Source organism: Chlorocebus sabaeus, chromosome 15 (assembly GCF_047675955.1).
Source record: "Chlorocebus sabaeus isolate Y175 chromosome 15, mChlSab1.0.hap1, whole genome shotgun sequence".
In the NCBI taxonomy this organism is placed as follows: Eukaryota; Metazoa; Chordata; class Mammalia; order Primates; family Cercopithecidae; genus Chlorocebus; species Chlorocebus sabaeus.
In genome coordinates this window covers 9,900,223-9,916,032 of record NC_132918.1, presented here as the reverse complement: position 1 = coordinate 9,916,032, position 15,810 = coordinate 9,900,223, and the positions used below count along the sequence as shown (strand labels likewise).

Here is a 15,810-nt window from a genome sequence, read left to right as displayed (position 1 = left end):
GACGGGGTTTCTGCATGTGAGTCAGGCTGGTCTCGAACTCCCGACCTCAGGTGATCCACCTGCCTTGGTCTCCTAAAGTGCTGGGATTACAAGTGCGAGCCACCGCGCCCAGCCTTCCGTAGTTTTAACACAAGGACTTTTTGAGGTACATCCTTACCTCTCTCTCCCTTCTACTTTCCTGTAGGGTAATCTGGAGGGAGAATTTGGACTTCTGCCATTTTCTGGGGCCTAGGATAAGGGCATAAAAGTCACATGACTAAACCATGAGACCCTTCACACCAAACCAGCATTTCTTCTAAGACTATTTGAAATGTTAAACTTTAAACTTATGAGGGCAGGGACTCTGCGTGTCTTATTTAACATTATATCCTCAGGGTATATATGTATTTGGTATTTAGTTAATATTTGCTGAATACCATGAATGAGTGAGTTAATCTTGGTGGTTGAACAAGGATGACCCGCACCAGGCATGCTAGTCCTAACAGCATAATCCTAATAGCATACCATCCAATAGCATCATTTTAATCTCTGGGAATTACTTAGAACATTTTGATCTGGGTTCTTACAGATTCTCAATCTTGCTTCTGGTTTGTCTCTATCTTTGTGCTCTCTGAGCTTTTCCTTAATTAATCTTTGAGTTTATGGCACATACTGCTTTCTAGCATGCTTGTCACAAATGGGATAGTCTTGTTCTAAAATTTTTTTAAATCTTTTTTCTTCCGCGGATTGCTGCCTCATGTTCTATGTGGTTTAGTTTGTCATTTAACTTGAAATGAAAGGATGACTGGTTTGCTTCTAAAATAAATGTAGTTACTCATGAAATGCTTCTGGGGCTATTCCTGGGAGGATCCCTCTGTGAACTCCCTAACCGTGGTTTTTGGCTTCAAGTTTTAGGCCAAGCTGGGGAGCGTGATGGATGATGCTTGTCAGGAGTTGCCTATTTACTACCGTAGTTTCTGTACTAAGACATGACTTTGCTAAGCTGAAGTTGGGAATAAAATGAGTTCCCCAGGGAAAAACATACAAGACAGCATTTTCAGCCACTGAGGCCACTGAAAACTTTTTTTCTCTGACTACGTATTTACAAATTCTTCATGATTGCCAAGTTTGAAGATCACAGTTCATTTTCAGGTTTCTTGTATGTTATTCACTAAACCGGTTTTGTCTTGGGGATGAGAAATAACTATAGCATTTGACCAAATCATGTCACATCTTTGGAGCAGTTAATGGCTGGAGGTATGAAATATGATTTTCTCAATGTGGCAAGAGCCTAATGGGTTATGAACTGTGGGGGGCTGTGTGGTTTTCACTTATTTCAAAATCCTAGGCCAATACCAGTGGTTTAATTCTGGCAGTTTTATTATTTTCTAATACAGCCCTGATCATTAGAGGCTTAAAGTCTTAAGTCTTCAAACTATCTCCCTAATTAATAACAACTAAAGTGCCAAGGGAGTGCCATTTCACCTTCCAGCTAGTATTTGAGTGGAATTTTTTGGTCCCTTGTCATAGATTAAAAATACTGTTGATGCATTTGTTTCAAGTTATTAGTTCAAAAGTTTTTGTTTATTTTATTAATATTTAAACTTTTAGAAATTTTTCTTCTTAATTGGGCTGAGATTTTGTCTTTTGTTTTGCTTTTGAGAATACTGAATTATATTTAAAAATGTAAATGAGGGTTGCTATCCACAGTTATAATGGGCCCCTGGGGGAAGAGGAATAGAAAAGACAGCTACACAATGTTTAACTTATTAATAATAGAAAGACTGAATTTCTTTTGGGAGCAGGGAGTCTCTATATATCTGAGTATGGGATAGAAGGTCACATAGCTTCTATGCATTACTTTTTTTTCCCCCGGTGATGTTCCAAGGAGTAAGGAACTCCTTGGACATTCTGACATATACTGTCCCAAAGAGTGATATCTTCATATCCATTTTCCTTGTTATAGATTTTGTTTTTCAAATATAAGAGCGAAGAAATTGTAGGTTTAGAGTCTCCATTCCTTTTAAGGGCCTAGGTTGGTTCTTCACCGAGTCTATTGGTATCCTGTTCTGATATATATGTTTTTTCTTTTTTTCCTTCTTTAGAAACATTTTTTTTTCCTGTTTTTTAGAGACAGGGTCCTGCTCTGTCACCCAGGCTAGAGTACAGTGGCATTATCATAGCTTACTGTAGCCTCAAACTCCTGGCCTCAAGTGATCCTCCTGCCTTGGTCTCCCAGAGTGCTGGGTTACAGATGTGAGCCACTGCACCTGGCTGGTGTCCTGATATACTTTCATAAATATTCTGTTGTAGAGGGAAGATTGGGCCAGGAGTTAGACTACCTGGGTTCTGGGCCACCTGTGGGATTTAAGGCAAAAATCATTTAACCTTTATGAGCTTCTTTTCCTTATCTGCAAGATGGGCTTGAAAATGTCTGTTCTGTCCTCCTCACTGCACTGTGTGTGAGGATGGATAGGGCAGCGGATTGGATAGCTTTGGAAAACCAAACAGTCCTCCAACTTCACTGTGCACCTGAGGATCTCGTTAAAAATGCAGATTCTCATTCAGTTGGCCTGAGGCGGGGCTCAAGATTCTGCATTTCTTTTCTTTCTTTTTTTTTTTTTTTTTTTTTGAGATGGAGTCTCTCTCTGTCTCCCAGGCTGGAGTGCAGTGGTACGATCTCGGCTCACTGCAAGCTCCGCCTCCTGGGTTCACGTCATTCTCTTGCCTCAGCCTCCCGAGTAGCTGGGACTACAGGCGCCCGCCACCACGCCTACCTGATTTGTTGTATTTTTAGTAGAGACGGGGTTTCACTGTGTTAGCCAGGATCGCCTGGATCTCCTGATCTCGTGATCCACCTGCCTCAGCCTTCCAAAGAAGATTCTGCATTTCTAATGAGTTCCCAGGTGAAGTTGCTGCTTTGAGTCCATACACCCCACTTTGAGAAGCCAGGTTCAGTCAAAAGCCTCGTGTTGTCAGGTGGGATATTATTGTCCCGAGGAAAGAGGCAGCCCACCTCAGCACAGAGCTTACCAGCACTAGTGTCTCTCAAATGGCCGGGATGTGGATCCCAGAGGCCCTGGGGCAGTGAGGCAGGGCAGGGATGGCTGGAGTCTTGAGTATCCCTGGAATACCAAACATACGGTCATTTTCTATGTGTGCTGTGACGTGGACCCGTTAGGGAAGCGCCACACAGTCTTCACAGATCTCTTGCTGGTTCTGTGAGATGTGGACATGAAGATAGGAAAGAAGGGATGTGGGGGGCAGGTGGGAGGTGGAGGTGGTGAGGTGGTAGGTTTGAGAATATAGTTTCATGGGCAGAAATTCGTTGTCTCAGATGGAAGAAGCTGCCCTGAGGGCCTGTGTGTTCTCTGTTCCCCCGGAGATTCCCCCTGCCATGGCGGATGGCCGTCACCCCCTCTTCCTGTGCCCATGCCTCTTCCTGAGTTCAGAGTTATGCCACTGTGGTTTTAGTTAGAAAAATCAAGTGTCAGGCATTTATATTTGTATGCTTATTAGATACTGTTCTTTTTTTCTCTTCTTGTTTTAGAAAACTTAAAAAAAAAAAAGCACACACACAAAACTTTCCAAAATGTCAAAAGACTGATATGTGTGTATATTTACAAAAAAATGCCTGTATTTATCATTTATCTTTGCCCTTGTTGAATGTTTGAAAGTTTTCGTTTTGTTCAGTGATAGCCCAAGCCTGGTGTACAGTAGGAGTTCAAAAAATATGTGTTGGATATTCAATGACTTGATTACTGATTGCAGTGCTTATTTTCTCTTCATCCGCTAGATGTTTATTCTTTTCAAGAAGAAGAACCTGTTTTGGATCCTCATTTGGCCAAGCACTTAGCGCATTTTGGAATTGATATGCTTCATATGCATGGGGTGAGGTCTCCTTTTGTTTCTGTTTCCACCTTACATGGGGTAGGGGTGGGGAGAGGGCGAGGGAACTGCTTGATTTATTTAATATATAATTCCTCTAATGTGGATCTTCATTTTATAGGTTTTAGCTTTTAATTGTTGCATTTACTTCTTGCACTTAATTAATAGATGTTTTCTTTTGATTGCCAGCTTAGATTTTTTTATGCTGTAATAAAAATGGCACCTCATCCAATACTCTTTTGGTTTAGTTGGAGTTTACTTGCAAAATTAGTCTCCTTTGATGGGCAGTTGTGTGAATCATTCTTTGTTCACAAAGCGCAGATGGTGTAGGGAGATGACCTTTAAAATTATCTGTGACCAACATCACTTTAATTAATTTCAGGAAGGGAAGCAAAGCTCCTAGGGGACAGAACGAATAAACCAACACATTACCATTGATAGAGAAGCTCTGCTTCATTTAATATTGTGTTTTCAAGTTGATGTCATGACTCTATAATATTTTTCCCTTTAAGGAACTATTTAAATGTGCATTTTGTTTTAGCCCTTTCCTTCCAGGCCGCCTCCCTCTCTTCATGTTCCCATTCTGTCTCCTCTTTGTCACTCATTTCTACTTTTTTGTTTAGTTTTCTGTGCTCTTCTTTGCACCTCCGTCCTCTTTCACGGCACTCTCCAGTCTCATGGTTTTAGTCCATATCCTCTCCAGCTGCCTGGCCTTTTTGTTTGCTGTATTGCCTTGAATATTCTCTTGAATTTAGTCTACTTGCTTCTTTTTTGATTCCTATTTGTTCTTCATCCTCCTCCTATCTCTTTCCCTTTCAGTCTTTCTCTCTTTAAAATCTTTTTTTTTTTTTTTTGAGATGGAGTTTCGCTCTTGTTGCCCAGGCTGGAGTGGAGTGGCGTGATCTCAGCTCATTGAAACCTCCGCCTCCCGGGTTCTTCTGCCTCAGCCTCCCGAGTAACTGGGACTACAGGCATGCACCACCACATCTGGCTAATTTTTGTATTTTTAGTAGAGACAGGGTTTCGCTATGTTAGTCAGGTGGGTCTCGAACTCCTGACTTCAAGTGATCCGCCCACCTCGGCCTCCCAAAGTGCTGGGATTACAGCTGTGAACCACTGCACCTGGCCTCTCTTTAAAATCTTTTTCATGTGTATTTTAAAAATTGTGGTAAAATATATATAATATAAAAGCTACCATTTTAACTATTTTTAAGTGTGTAGTTCTCTGGCATTATGTACATTCACATTGTTGTACCACCATCACCATCTCTCAGTCTTGTTTATTTCTCTGTGTAATTGGGGGGAAAATGGCAGAAACATCCTATGCTATTAGAAATAATTAATGGGACATGACCTTTGAATGGGAATCACATTTAAAGTTGTTTTTCTTCAATGACTTTGTCTCAGACAGAGAATGGGCTCCAGGACAATGACATCAAGCCGAGGGTCAGTGAGTGGGAAGTGATCCAGGAGTCGGGCACGAAGCTGAAGCCAATGTATGGTCCTGGCTACACGGGTCTGAAGAACTTGGGCAACAGCTGCTATCTGAGCTCTGTCATGCAGGCCATCTTCAGCATCCCAGAATTCCAGAGAGCGTAAGTGCCTTCCATGCAGACCAGGGCATGCAGCACCGCCCTGCCCCATCTGGGTCCAGTCCACTCAGTGTGTGCTGCGAAGCCCATCTTTATTGCTTCCGGACATTTTGCCACCTTTTCTCTGGCCTGCCTTCTACAGAGACTGGGTGAGAACATTTATCAAGTATTATGGCGATCAGGTGAGATAAGAAGAGCTTCGTGGCCGGGCGCAGTGGCTCACGCCTGTAATCCCAGCACTTTGGGAGACTGAGACGGGCAGATCATGAGTCCAGGAGTTCGAGACCAGCCTGACCAACATGGCAAAACCTGTCTCTACTAAAAATACAAAACTCAGCCGGGGGTGGTGGCATGAACCTGTAATTCCAGCTACTCAGGAGGCTGAGGCAGGATCACTTGAACCCGGGAGACAGAGGTTGCAGTGAGCTGAGGTCGCGCCACTGCACTCCAGCCTGCGTGACAGCGCGAGACTCTGTCTCAAGAAAAAAAAAAAAAAAAAAGAAAAGCTTTGTAAACTGAAAAGCACCATACAGGGGTTTGTTATTAATAATGGTTTCTGCTTTTTGACCATCACCCTATATACCAAGAATATATTAATCATTAACCTTCACAGCAGATCGGCCAATTCCCTCCTACAGATGCGCTAGGAGAGATCCAGTGATTGGTCTGGTTACTGTCTCTCTTGTGGTGGACTGGAATTTCCTCAAGGATTTAGGGCTTTCATTTTTGGCTACTCAAAGTGTGGTTCATAGGCTGGTGCTGCTCCTTGTACTGCTGGATGTGGGCCTGCAATGAGATAAGTTTGGAAATCGAGAGTGAGCGCTGGGAAATTGTAACAATTTGACGTTGCTGTTGTGTCTTACAGCGGCATTTCATTTTTCTAATAATATCTGTATTTTTAAACTTTTTAAAATTTTTAATTATTATGGGCACATAACAGGTGTATATTTTTATGGGGTATATGTGATATTCTGATACAGGCATGCAGTGTGTAATAATGACATTGGGGTAATTGGGATATTCGTCACCTCAAGCATTTGTCATTTCTTTGTATTAGGAAAATTCCAATTTCATTCTTTTAGTTATTTTAAAATATACGACAGATTATTGTTGACTATAGTCACCCTGCTGTGCTGTCAAATACTAGATCTTGTTCGTTCTAATTATACTTCTGTACTCATTAACCATCCTACTTGTAGTTTTCAAAGGTATCATCTGTCTGAGTTGAAATAAACAAAAACACTCACCCTTTACCACAGATAATTTGAGAGGCACTGATTTAGGTACTCCCTGACTGTGCTTGCACAAGACTGCCTTCCTCCTCCCACACCGAGGGGCACAGCAGCTATGTCTGTGGCTGTTTTCTTGGGTGTACTAAGGACAGGGAGCTATAGAGCCCAGGAGCTGTGGCTGGTGCACTCTCGTGCAGCCACTGCCTAAGTGTAGCGAGTGTGTTCCAGAGGTAGGTTTCCACCTTACTTTAAGTGTGGAAGAGGACATGTGCGTGCTGAGACAGGCAGACAACATATCAGGAATAGTCCAGGTCATGTTTTACCCACATGGAGTTGAAATCCTAATGGCTTTAATGGAAGTTTATCAAAAGTTTGTCACATACCCTTCTCTTTCCTCTCTTGGTGTTTGGAGACGTACCTCTTCTTGCTGTTTTCCGGCTTTGAAAATTTATGGTCCGTTTTCCATGTCTATTTTTTCATTTTTTCATCCAGCCAATAGAGAGCGAGTTCTTTTCTGCTAAGCAGTGTGCTGAGTGTGTGGGGGTCAGTGGTGAACAGAAGGACATGGTCCTCACCCCCAGGCGTGAAGTAAGCAGGAGGTGTAGGCATTAAGAAAATAATCATAGGAACAGCTGCGTGCTTATAAACGTGGCACATTCCATGAAGGAGAAAGGAAGGAAGTGGTCAGAGAGGAGCCTGTGGAGAAGGGACACGCATCGTGGTGCACGTGTAGGAGGAGTAAAGACAGAGGCTATGTGTTTTTGAGAATTTAGTATTTGAATCTCTCCCTAGTCTTGTTTCAGGAGTCTTAGAATTTTCTGTTATCTAGTATTTTACATTCTCATTTTATTTTCTAAACATTTACTGGATATGTTAGAACATGAGCAATGAACTATTCATATATGTCTTCAGTCTTTTCATCCTTTGACCAAATATCACTGGATTGAAATACTTGTTCTTCTCATTTCTTTTTCCTCAGCAGGTCTAACTCAGTGGAGTTAGCTTCAGGAGCAGTGTCTTCCTTTTGAAAGTAGAAAAAGTGACTCAGGGCCTGGCACAGTGGCTCACACCTGTAAACCCAGGACTTTGGGAGGCTGAGGCAGGAGGATTACTTGAAGCCAGGAGTTTGAGACCAGCCTAAGCAGCAAAGTCAGATCCCATCTCTACAAAAATGAAACAAACAAAAAAAAAATAGCCTGGCATGGTGGTGCACACCTATAGTCCCAGCTACTCAGGAGGCTGAAGTGGGAAGATTGCTTGAGCCCAGGAGTCTGAGGTTGCAGTGAGCTGTGATTGTGTCACTATACTCTAGACTGGGCAACAGAGTGAGATCCTGTCTTTAAAAAAATAACAAGGGCCGGGCGCAGTGGCTCACGCCTGTAATCCCAGCACTTTGGGAGGCCGAGGTGGGTGGATCATGAGGTCAGGAGATCGAGACCATCCTGGCGAACACGGTGAAACCCCGTCTCTACTGAAAATACAAAAAAATTAGCTGGGCATGGTGGTGGGCGCCTGTAGTCCCAGCTTCTAGGGAGGCTGAGGCAGGAGAATGGCGTTAACCCGGGAGGCGACAGAGCTTGCAGTGAGCGGAGATTGCGCCACTGCATTCCAGCCTGGGTGACAGAGCGACTCCGTCTCAAAAACAAAACAAAACAAAACAAAACAAAACAAAACAAGAAGGCCGGGCACAGTGGCTCACTTCTGTAATCCTAGCACTTTGGGAGGCCGAGGTGGACAGATCACCTGAGGTCAGGAGTTTGAGACCAGCCTGGCCAACATGGTGAAACCCTGTCTCTACCAAAAATACAAAAATTAGCCGGGCATGGTGGTGCATGCCTATAATCCCAGCTACTTGGGAGGCTGAGGCAGGAGAATTGCTTGAGCCCACGAGGCAGAGGTTGCAGTGAGCCGAGATTGCTCTACTGCACTCCAGCCTGGGCGACGGAGTGAGACTCCATCTCAAGAAAAAAAAAAAAAAGAAATAAACAATAAGAAGAAAATTAAAGAAAGAAAAAAAAAGAAAAATGACTCAGAAAGATTAACTGGCTTATGAACAGCCATAGTGTAATTTGGGAACTTGGCCTGATTCCTTGGTACCCTGTGTGCCACTTGCACCTAGTTTACCTTTCAAAATAATTTTTATTGAGGATTGAATCTAAATAAACTGGTATACAAATGGAATGACAACCAAGATAGATTGCTAGATAGCGAAACTACATCTTTTTAAGAATTGCTAGATTACAAACAGGAGGTATAACATCTATGAAAATTATCTAGTGTCACTTCTGCATTTTAATTTAATTTTGTTATAATGGAAAATTTCCTTTAATTTTGTAATAATGGAAAATTTCCTTCATCAGTTAGAAAAGGGATATATACATTGATAGCAAAATGGACTTCTCTCTTTTTCTCCCTGACCTCAGGTGCCAGCAAAGTGAACTTTTCTGACATCAAAGATTTATTCTTGGCTGGGCACGGTGGCTCACGCCTGTAATCCCAGCACTTTGGGAGTCTGAGGTGGGCAGATCACTTGAGGTCAGGAGTTCGAGACCAGCCTGGCCAACATGGCAAAACCTCGCTCTACTAAAAAATTATCCAGGCATGGTGGTGCATGCCTGTAATACCAGCTACTTGGGAGGTTGAGGCAGGAGAATTGATTGAACCTGGGAGGCAGAGGTTGCAGTGAGCCCAGATCATGCCACTGTACTCCAGCCTGGGCGAGGGAGTGAGACGCTGTTTTGAAAAAAAAAAAAAAAAAAAAATTATTCTCTTTACTCTTCTGTCTATTTTGCCTTAAAGTGTAAGCCTATTCACTAGTGTTCATCATTCCAGTGAGTTTTTTTTGTCTTGTCAGGTTTTGAGATGTGATTAAAACTGGATCATAAGAGAGCTTCTGAGTTCATCATGTTATGTATTGTTAGGAATTCTTCAGTGTAGCTCCTGCATCTAAATAGTTTAGCTCAGAAGTTCGGTTTGTGTCTTGTTTGTCCTTTGAATGGGACTGGCCCAAAGAAGCACGCTCTGTTAATTTTGATGTAGGTACATAATCTAAGCTACAGCTTCTGAGTTTGTGGACAGCAGGTGCCTAGAAGTTTCTAGTAGTTAGGGAATCCAATTAGAGATCATTGCCAACTAATATTGTGTCATGCTTCTCTGCTAGGGCTTCATTGCCATAATGCCTTTTCTGTTTGGTTATTGTACTCAGTTATGAAAGTTAATTGTGTGATTGTGTGACATAAATGTATTCATTGAACAAATATTTATTGAGTGTCTTTTACATGTCAGATGCTGTTCTTGTGCTGGAGATGCAGTGATTTAGATAAAGTTGCTACCTTAGTGAGATGACATTCTAGTATATAATCTCTGGAAAGACAGATACTAAACAAGATGTATTAGTCTGTTCTCATGCTGCTAATAAAGACATACGTAAGATTGGGTAATTTATAAAGGAAAGTGGTTTAATTGACCCACAGTTACACATGGCTGGAGAGGCCTCACAATCATGGCAGAGGGCAAATTAGGAGCAAAGTCACGTCTTGCCTGGTGTCAGGCAAGAGCTTGTGCACTTGTGCAGGGGAATCCCATTTATAAAACCATCAGATCTCGTGAGACTTAATCACTCTCACGAGAACAGCATGAAAAGACCTCCCCCATGATTCAGTTACCTCCCACAGGGTCCTTCCCACCACACATGGGAATTATGGGAGCTGCAGTTCAAGATGAGATTTGAGTGGGGACACAGCCAAACCATATCACAAGTAAATTGTAAAACTGCAAATAGTGATGCATGCTAAGAAGAAAGTCAGTCAAAAGCAGATGGTAGGGAGTGAGGAAGGGTGGGGGCGCCCCTCTTGTTTTATCTGAGGGTCTGGAGAGGTGACTTGTCAACAGGCTTGAGAAGGAGCTGCCAAGCAAGGATCTGTGAAACAGCATCCCAGGAAAAAGACAGCAGAAGGCATGACCTTGAGACATGCGCAAGTCTGTCATGCCCTTGGGCGGCAAGAGGGACAAGTGGTGGGGATGTTGTGGGCTGGGGGAACACAGTGGCAGATGAGGTCAGAGAAGTGGGCAGAGTGGGGCACATGAAGGACTGGAGAAAGGGATCTGCTTTTGGATTCTTCTTCCTAGAATTTTCAGGCTAGAGAGTTAAAGACAATGGGGAAAGGACAACACAAAATAGAGGGTGTGAAATAGGAAGTGAATTTAAGAAGTGAAAGGAGTGATTGTGCATTATGATTGGAGATCAGTGTTAAAGTTGGCACCATTCTGTCAGAATAAGCTTGCAGTCGCTCCGGGGCAGTGGATGGGCAGACACAGCCAGCAGAGTGGTTCCGAACTTGGCCTGCTGCCAGGCTGCTTGGGTCCATTCTGGGCCTCATTACTCCCTCCCTGGTAGACTTTTTTTTTGAGGTAGGGTCTTGCTCTGTCACCCAGGCTGGAGTGCAGTGGTACAATAACAGCTCACTGCAGCATTTACCTCCTGGGCTCAGGCAATCCTCCCACCTCAGCCTCTCGAGTAGCTGCAATTATAGGTATGTACCACTGCACCCAGCTAATTAAAAAATTTTTTTTGTACAGTTGGGGTCTCATTATGTTGTCCAGGCTGGTCTCAACTGTTGGGTTCAAGCAATCATCCCTCCTCGGCTTCCAAATGTACTGGGATTACAGGTAGCTTGGAGGCTTTGGAAGATACCTAATGAATTTGCATCCCAATTTCTCACCTCTCAAATGGGGATAATGATAACAACAATCCCTTCCTCATATGGTTGCAGTGAGGACTCAACAGGCTAATGTAGGAAGCTCTCCAGAAAATGGTAGCTGTCACTGCTATTGCCATTATTATTCATTTTGAGATTATTGGAACCATTTTTAATGTTAAAGAAAAAAATTACCCAAACACTTGTTAAAGATGATAAGGCAGACTTTATTCAAGGGGGCCCATGGCCATAGGTGTAGTAGCACTGCAACAGGGCCTGGCAACGGGGGAGACATTGGACTCAACTCTGATTCCAACAAAGTCAAGTGGGGATTTATAACCAAGGAGTTGGGTGGGGCCAGGGGATGGAAAATCACAAAGAAGAAACATCAAGGATAAGGGGTTTCTGGCTACCCAGACTTAATGGGATTACTGCTGAAGGCAGGCTAGGCTGGTCAGATTCAAGGATGGGCGATTTTCACTAAACTGAATTAGCAGGATGCTTACTCAAACTGGATCTACAAGAACAGAGCGGGAAGCCCAAGGACAGGCCCAGTCATGCAGAGGATTCAGAGGAGCCTGACGACGTTTTGGTTTAAGTCGAGTCTTGTCCCTAACTGTACTGTTGTCTTTTTTGTTTTTTTTGAGACAGAGTTTTGCTTTGTCACCCAGGCTGGAGTCTGGTGGCATAATCTTGGCTCACTGCAATCTCCACCTCCAGGGTTCAAGCGATTCTCCTGCCTCAGCCTCCTGAGTAGCTGGGATTCCAGGCATGTGCCACCGTGCCCGGCTAATTTTTGTATTTTTAGTAGACACGGGGTTTTCCATGTTAGCTAGGCTGGTCTCGAGCTCCTGACCTCAGGTGAACCACCCGCCTCAGCCTCCCAAAGTGCTGGGATTGCAGGTGTGAGCCACGGCACCTGGCCTCTGTACCATTGTCATCGAGGTGGTGATTATTGCGATGGCTTAGCCGGTGGTTCTTAACTCTAGATGCATGTTAGAATCACTCGGGGAACTTTTAAAAGACATTCCAAATCCCAGGCCTCAGTCTTGAGCAATGAAATTGGAACATCTAGGGGTGGTTCTGGCTTTGGTAAATGTAAAAGAAACTCTTTGGGTGAATCTAACTTACAACGAGGGTTGAGACCCACTGATAGAAGGATAAACGTTTCAGGAAGGTCATAAGTGCTGGTAGGGGTAGAATCTCAGGAAAAACTTTTCTTCAGGTAGATTGTTTAGTTTGACAAAGGGGCAAGAAGGTCTTAGCAAGAATTTCGATGGCTTGTTTTGGTTCTGTTTTTCTTGCAGTTGCTATGTTTTAACTATTGCCACTCTTTTTCTAGGTATGTAGGAAACCTTCCCAGAATATTTGACTACTCGCCTTTAGATCCAACACAAGATTTCAACACACAGATGTAAGTGGCAGAATTTTTTTTTTTTTTTTTACAAAAAGCATCCAATAAAATGTTTATGGTGGTTATCTCTGGGTTGCAAAATTAAAGGCAATTCTTTATGTTTTGTTTTTTTTTTAAAGTGTTTCAAAATGAGAATGTGTTACTTTTAAAAGAAGATAAAGTTATCTACAAGATACTGAAGAAAATTTGCAACTGGTATCAGTATGAAGCAGAATCAAATAAATAAGTTATTTGTGTGTAATCCACATCAAATGCTCCACTTAACAGCAGCTGTACTTACTGATATTCATAGATAAATGTAATATTGCTATGGAAAAACAACAATGACCTTTTTGTTTTTGTTTCTCTGTCCTGGCCAGGACTAAGTTAGGACATGGCCTTCTCTCAGGCCAGTATTCAAAGCCTCCGGTGAAATCTGAACTCATTGAACAGGTGATGAAGGAGGAGCACAAGGTAAGCGTCCGAGCATTTGCCATGTTGACATGTAGGTAGGGAGGAGCTTTAGAATGTGGGTTTCCTCTGATTTGGCACATGGTGGCCATAAATTTAGCAAGCTGTCAGAATAGTAATGTCATTTCAGTGTCTAGGGTGCCTGTCTGTATGCTCTTAAAAACTGTGATGAGGAATAACTAGCCAGGGTTGGGTTTATAGAGACAGTTGCTTCATGGATTATACATGTGTGCCATCATTAACCATCTTTAGAAACAGTATTCTTTATAAAATAGAGCTGAGATCGAAGGACTAAATCTCATAAAAATATAAACATTTTCCCCTTGGTACCACAGTCTTGGCACTTATAGTGTCTTCCTTCTCCTAAGCCTCAACTTTGTTGGCTAGAGTTTCTCAAGAGTCTGGTTGTTAAAAAAACAACACACAGGGTCAGGCATGGTGGCTCACGCCTGTAATCCTAGCACTTTGGGAGGCCGAGGCAGGCAGATCACCTGAGGTCAGGAGTTCAAGACTAGCCTGGCCAACATGGTGAAACCCTGTCTCTACTAAAAATACAAAAATTAGTTGGGCGTGGTGGCGCATGCCTGTAATCGCAGCTACTCAGGAATTGCTTGAACCAGGAGGTTGCAGTGAGTCGAAATTGTGCCACTGCACTCCAGCCTGGGCAACACAGTGAGACTCCATATCAAACAAACAAACAAACAAACAAACAAAGAATAACACACAGATTCCTTAGTCCCTCCACAGGACTGAGGAATCAGAATCTCAGGGGAGGGCTTGGCATTCCTCAGGTATGGTAAGCTGCCGGGTGGTTCTTAAGCACACTCAAGTAGGAGAAACTCTGTGGGCCAGTCATTATTAATTAACAGAAGCACTGAAATATGGGCTTGATCTTTTAATGGCCAGACCTGCATTTCCACTGGCCCCTCCTTATGCTGCTCGTTGTACAACTCCAGAGGGTACTACTCATAACTTGGTCTTTTTGAGTGGTACCCTTGCGGTTGTGCAGCGCACAGCTTACACATCTGTGTTTGGCACCGTTCTCTCCCATTGCCACAGATGCCCTGAGTGGAACTCATGCCCCACTTTCTCACCACCTGCTCTGGCTTCCCAGTACCCTGTCTTGACTTACTGGGCAGGCTTGTTCAGTTCTGTGTCTCAAGTGTTTATCTCAAGCCAGTCCTTCTTAGCTAATACCTGTAGACTGACAGCAAGAATCAACAGTGAATAAATACCCTCTTGTCCATAAGGAAGCCAGCTAGTTGTGGAAATGGAGCAAACAAGGGAAGGGAGGTTATGAAAAGAACATACAGAGGCAGCCTTGGGGGCGGGGAGAAAGAATTAAGTTGTGAAGGGGATGGAGAGGGAAACAGACATTCTGAATGGCAAGCCCAAGAGACCAGAGTGGTGTGGGAATAGGAAGAATTGAAGTTCTCAAGTTGCATTGTTATCCAGCATTGTAAGGTAACAAGGTCCTTATCCACCAGAGGCTGGAAGGCTCCTATCTGAGATACAGTTGAGGAGGTGGCTTGAGGGTAGGGCTGGAGTTTGGGGTTATCCAGGCTTCTTCTACTTCTGTGCTTCTGTGAAACTTTAAAGAGGTGATTGTGGATAAACCTCAGTCCAAAATTGTGTTATGATCGTATTTGTTCTGAGTTCTCATCCAGGCGGTGTCACTTCTTGTATGGCTCTTCTGGGGCAGGGTCTGTGCTCTCTGGTGGAGGTGAAGGACCTGGGAGTAGGACTCAGGACCTTGGCTTTCCCTCCTCGTTCTGCAAGGAGCTGTGTGATTATGGGCAAGCCATGCCACCTTCCGATCTCACCATTCAAGTAGTGGAATTGGTCTCGGTGGTGATGGTGAATGTTTTAAGCCCAGGAGTCCCCTTTCTAATGCAAATAAAATCTGGGCACCTTACGTGACCATTTCTGTGCTTTTGGGATCTCCTTATTTGAGAAAATGTGAAATGAAAAATCATCCATTTAGTGCTGTTTGGAAATAAAATTTGGTTTTGTTAATATTACAGCGTCCTTTTATGTTAAAAAAAGAAGTTCTTATATGAGCAAGGCACACTATCTATGCAGTCTACAAGTAGTATCTGTTTGGAGCCGTTATCTCTCTTCCCGCATTGGATTCGGTGGCCGTAGTGTAGTAGCTCTTTACATCTCCAGGGTCTGAGGCTTGTAGGTGGGAGGCACTGCTCTGTCTGGATCGAGGTGTGTGATCTGAAAGCACTTGGGCCATCTCTGGGATGTGTTTTGCTTGGTCCACACATAAAATCTAAATTTCCGTCTTCTCTTAACCACTCAGAACGTCTGACAGTCCCAGGCCTGCGATGACAGCTGGAGCCAAGGGCCAGACCTCCCTTCACACAGGTCACATAGTCCTCAGCTGGCTCCAGTCCCTTTATGACTCATGACCTGACTCGGACTCTGGGTATTTGGATTTGTGACCCTTGATCTAGATGACTTGTGAAATCCTTTCCAGCCCTCAGGTGCCATGATCTAGTGGTCTTAAAGAAAGAATCCTGATTGTGAGAAGTATATAGTGTGCATTTGGG

The 15,810-nt window shown here is 43.4% G+C and overlaps 1 protein-coding gene across 4 annotated transcripts in view; it reads left to right on the top strand.

Annotated features, from left to right (window-relative positions):
* The window catches only part of USP13 (ubiquitin specific peptidase 13), a 134,470-nt gene that overhangs the window by 63,316 nt on the left and 55,344 nt on the right, over positions 1–15,810 (top strand). For all 4 annotated transcript variants that reach the window (XM_007972018.3, XM_073023430.1, XM_007972020.3 and 1 more), the window contains 4 exons: positions 3,776–3,870; positions 5,275–5,462; positions 12,731–12,802; positions 13,162–13,255. In XM_007972018.3, the coding sequence (XP_007970209.3) occupies positions 3,776–3,870; positions 5,275–5,462; positions 12,731–12,802; positions 13,162–13,255 (449 nt within the window). The remainder of the gene's footprint in view (positions 1–3,775; positions 3,871–5,274; positions 5,463–12,730; positions 12,803–13,161; positions 13,256–15,810) is intronic.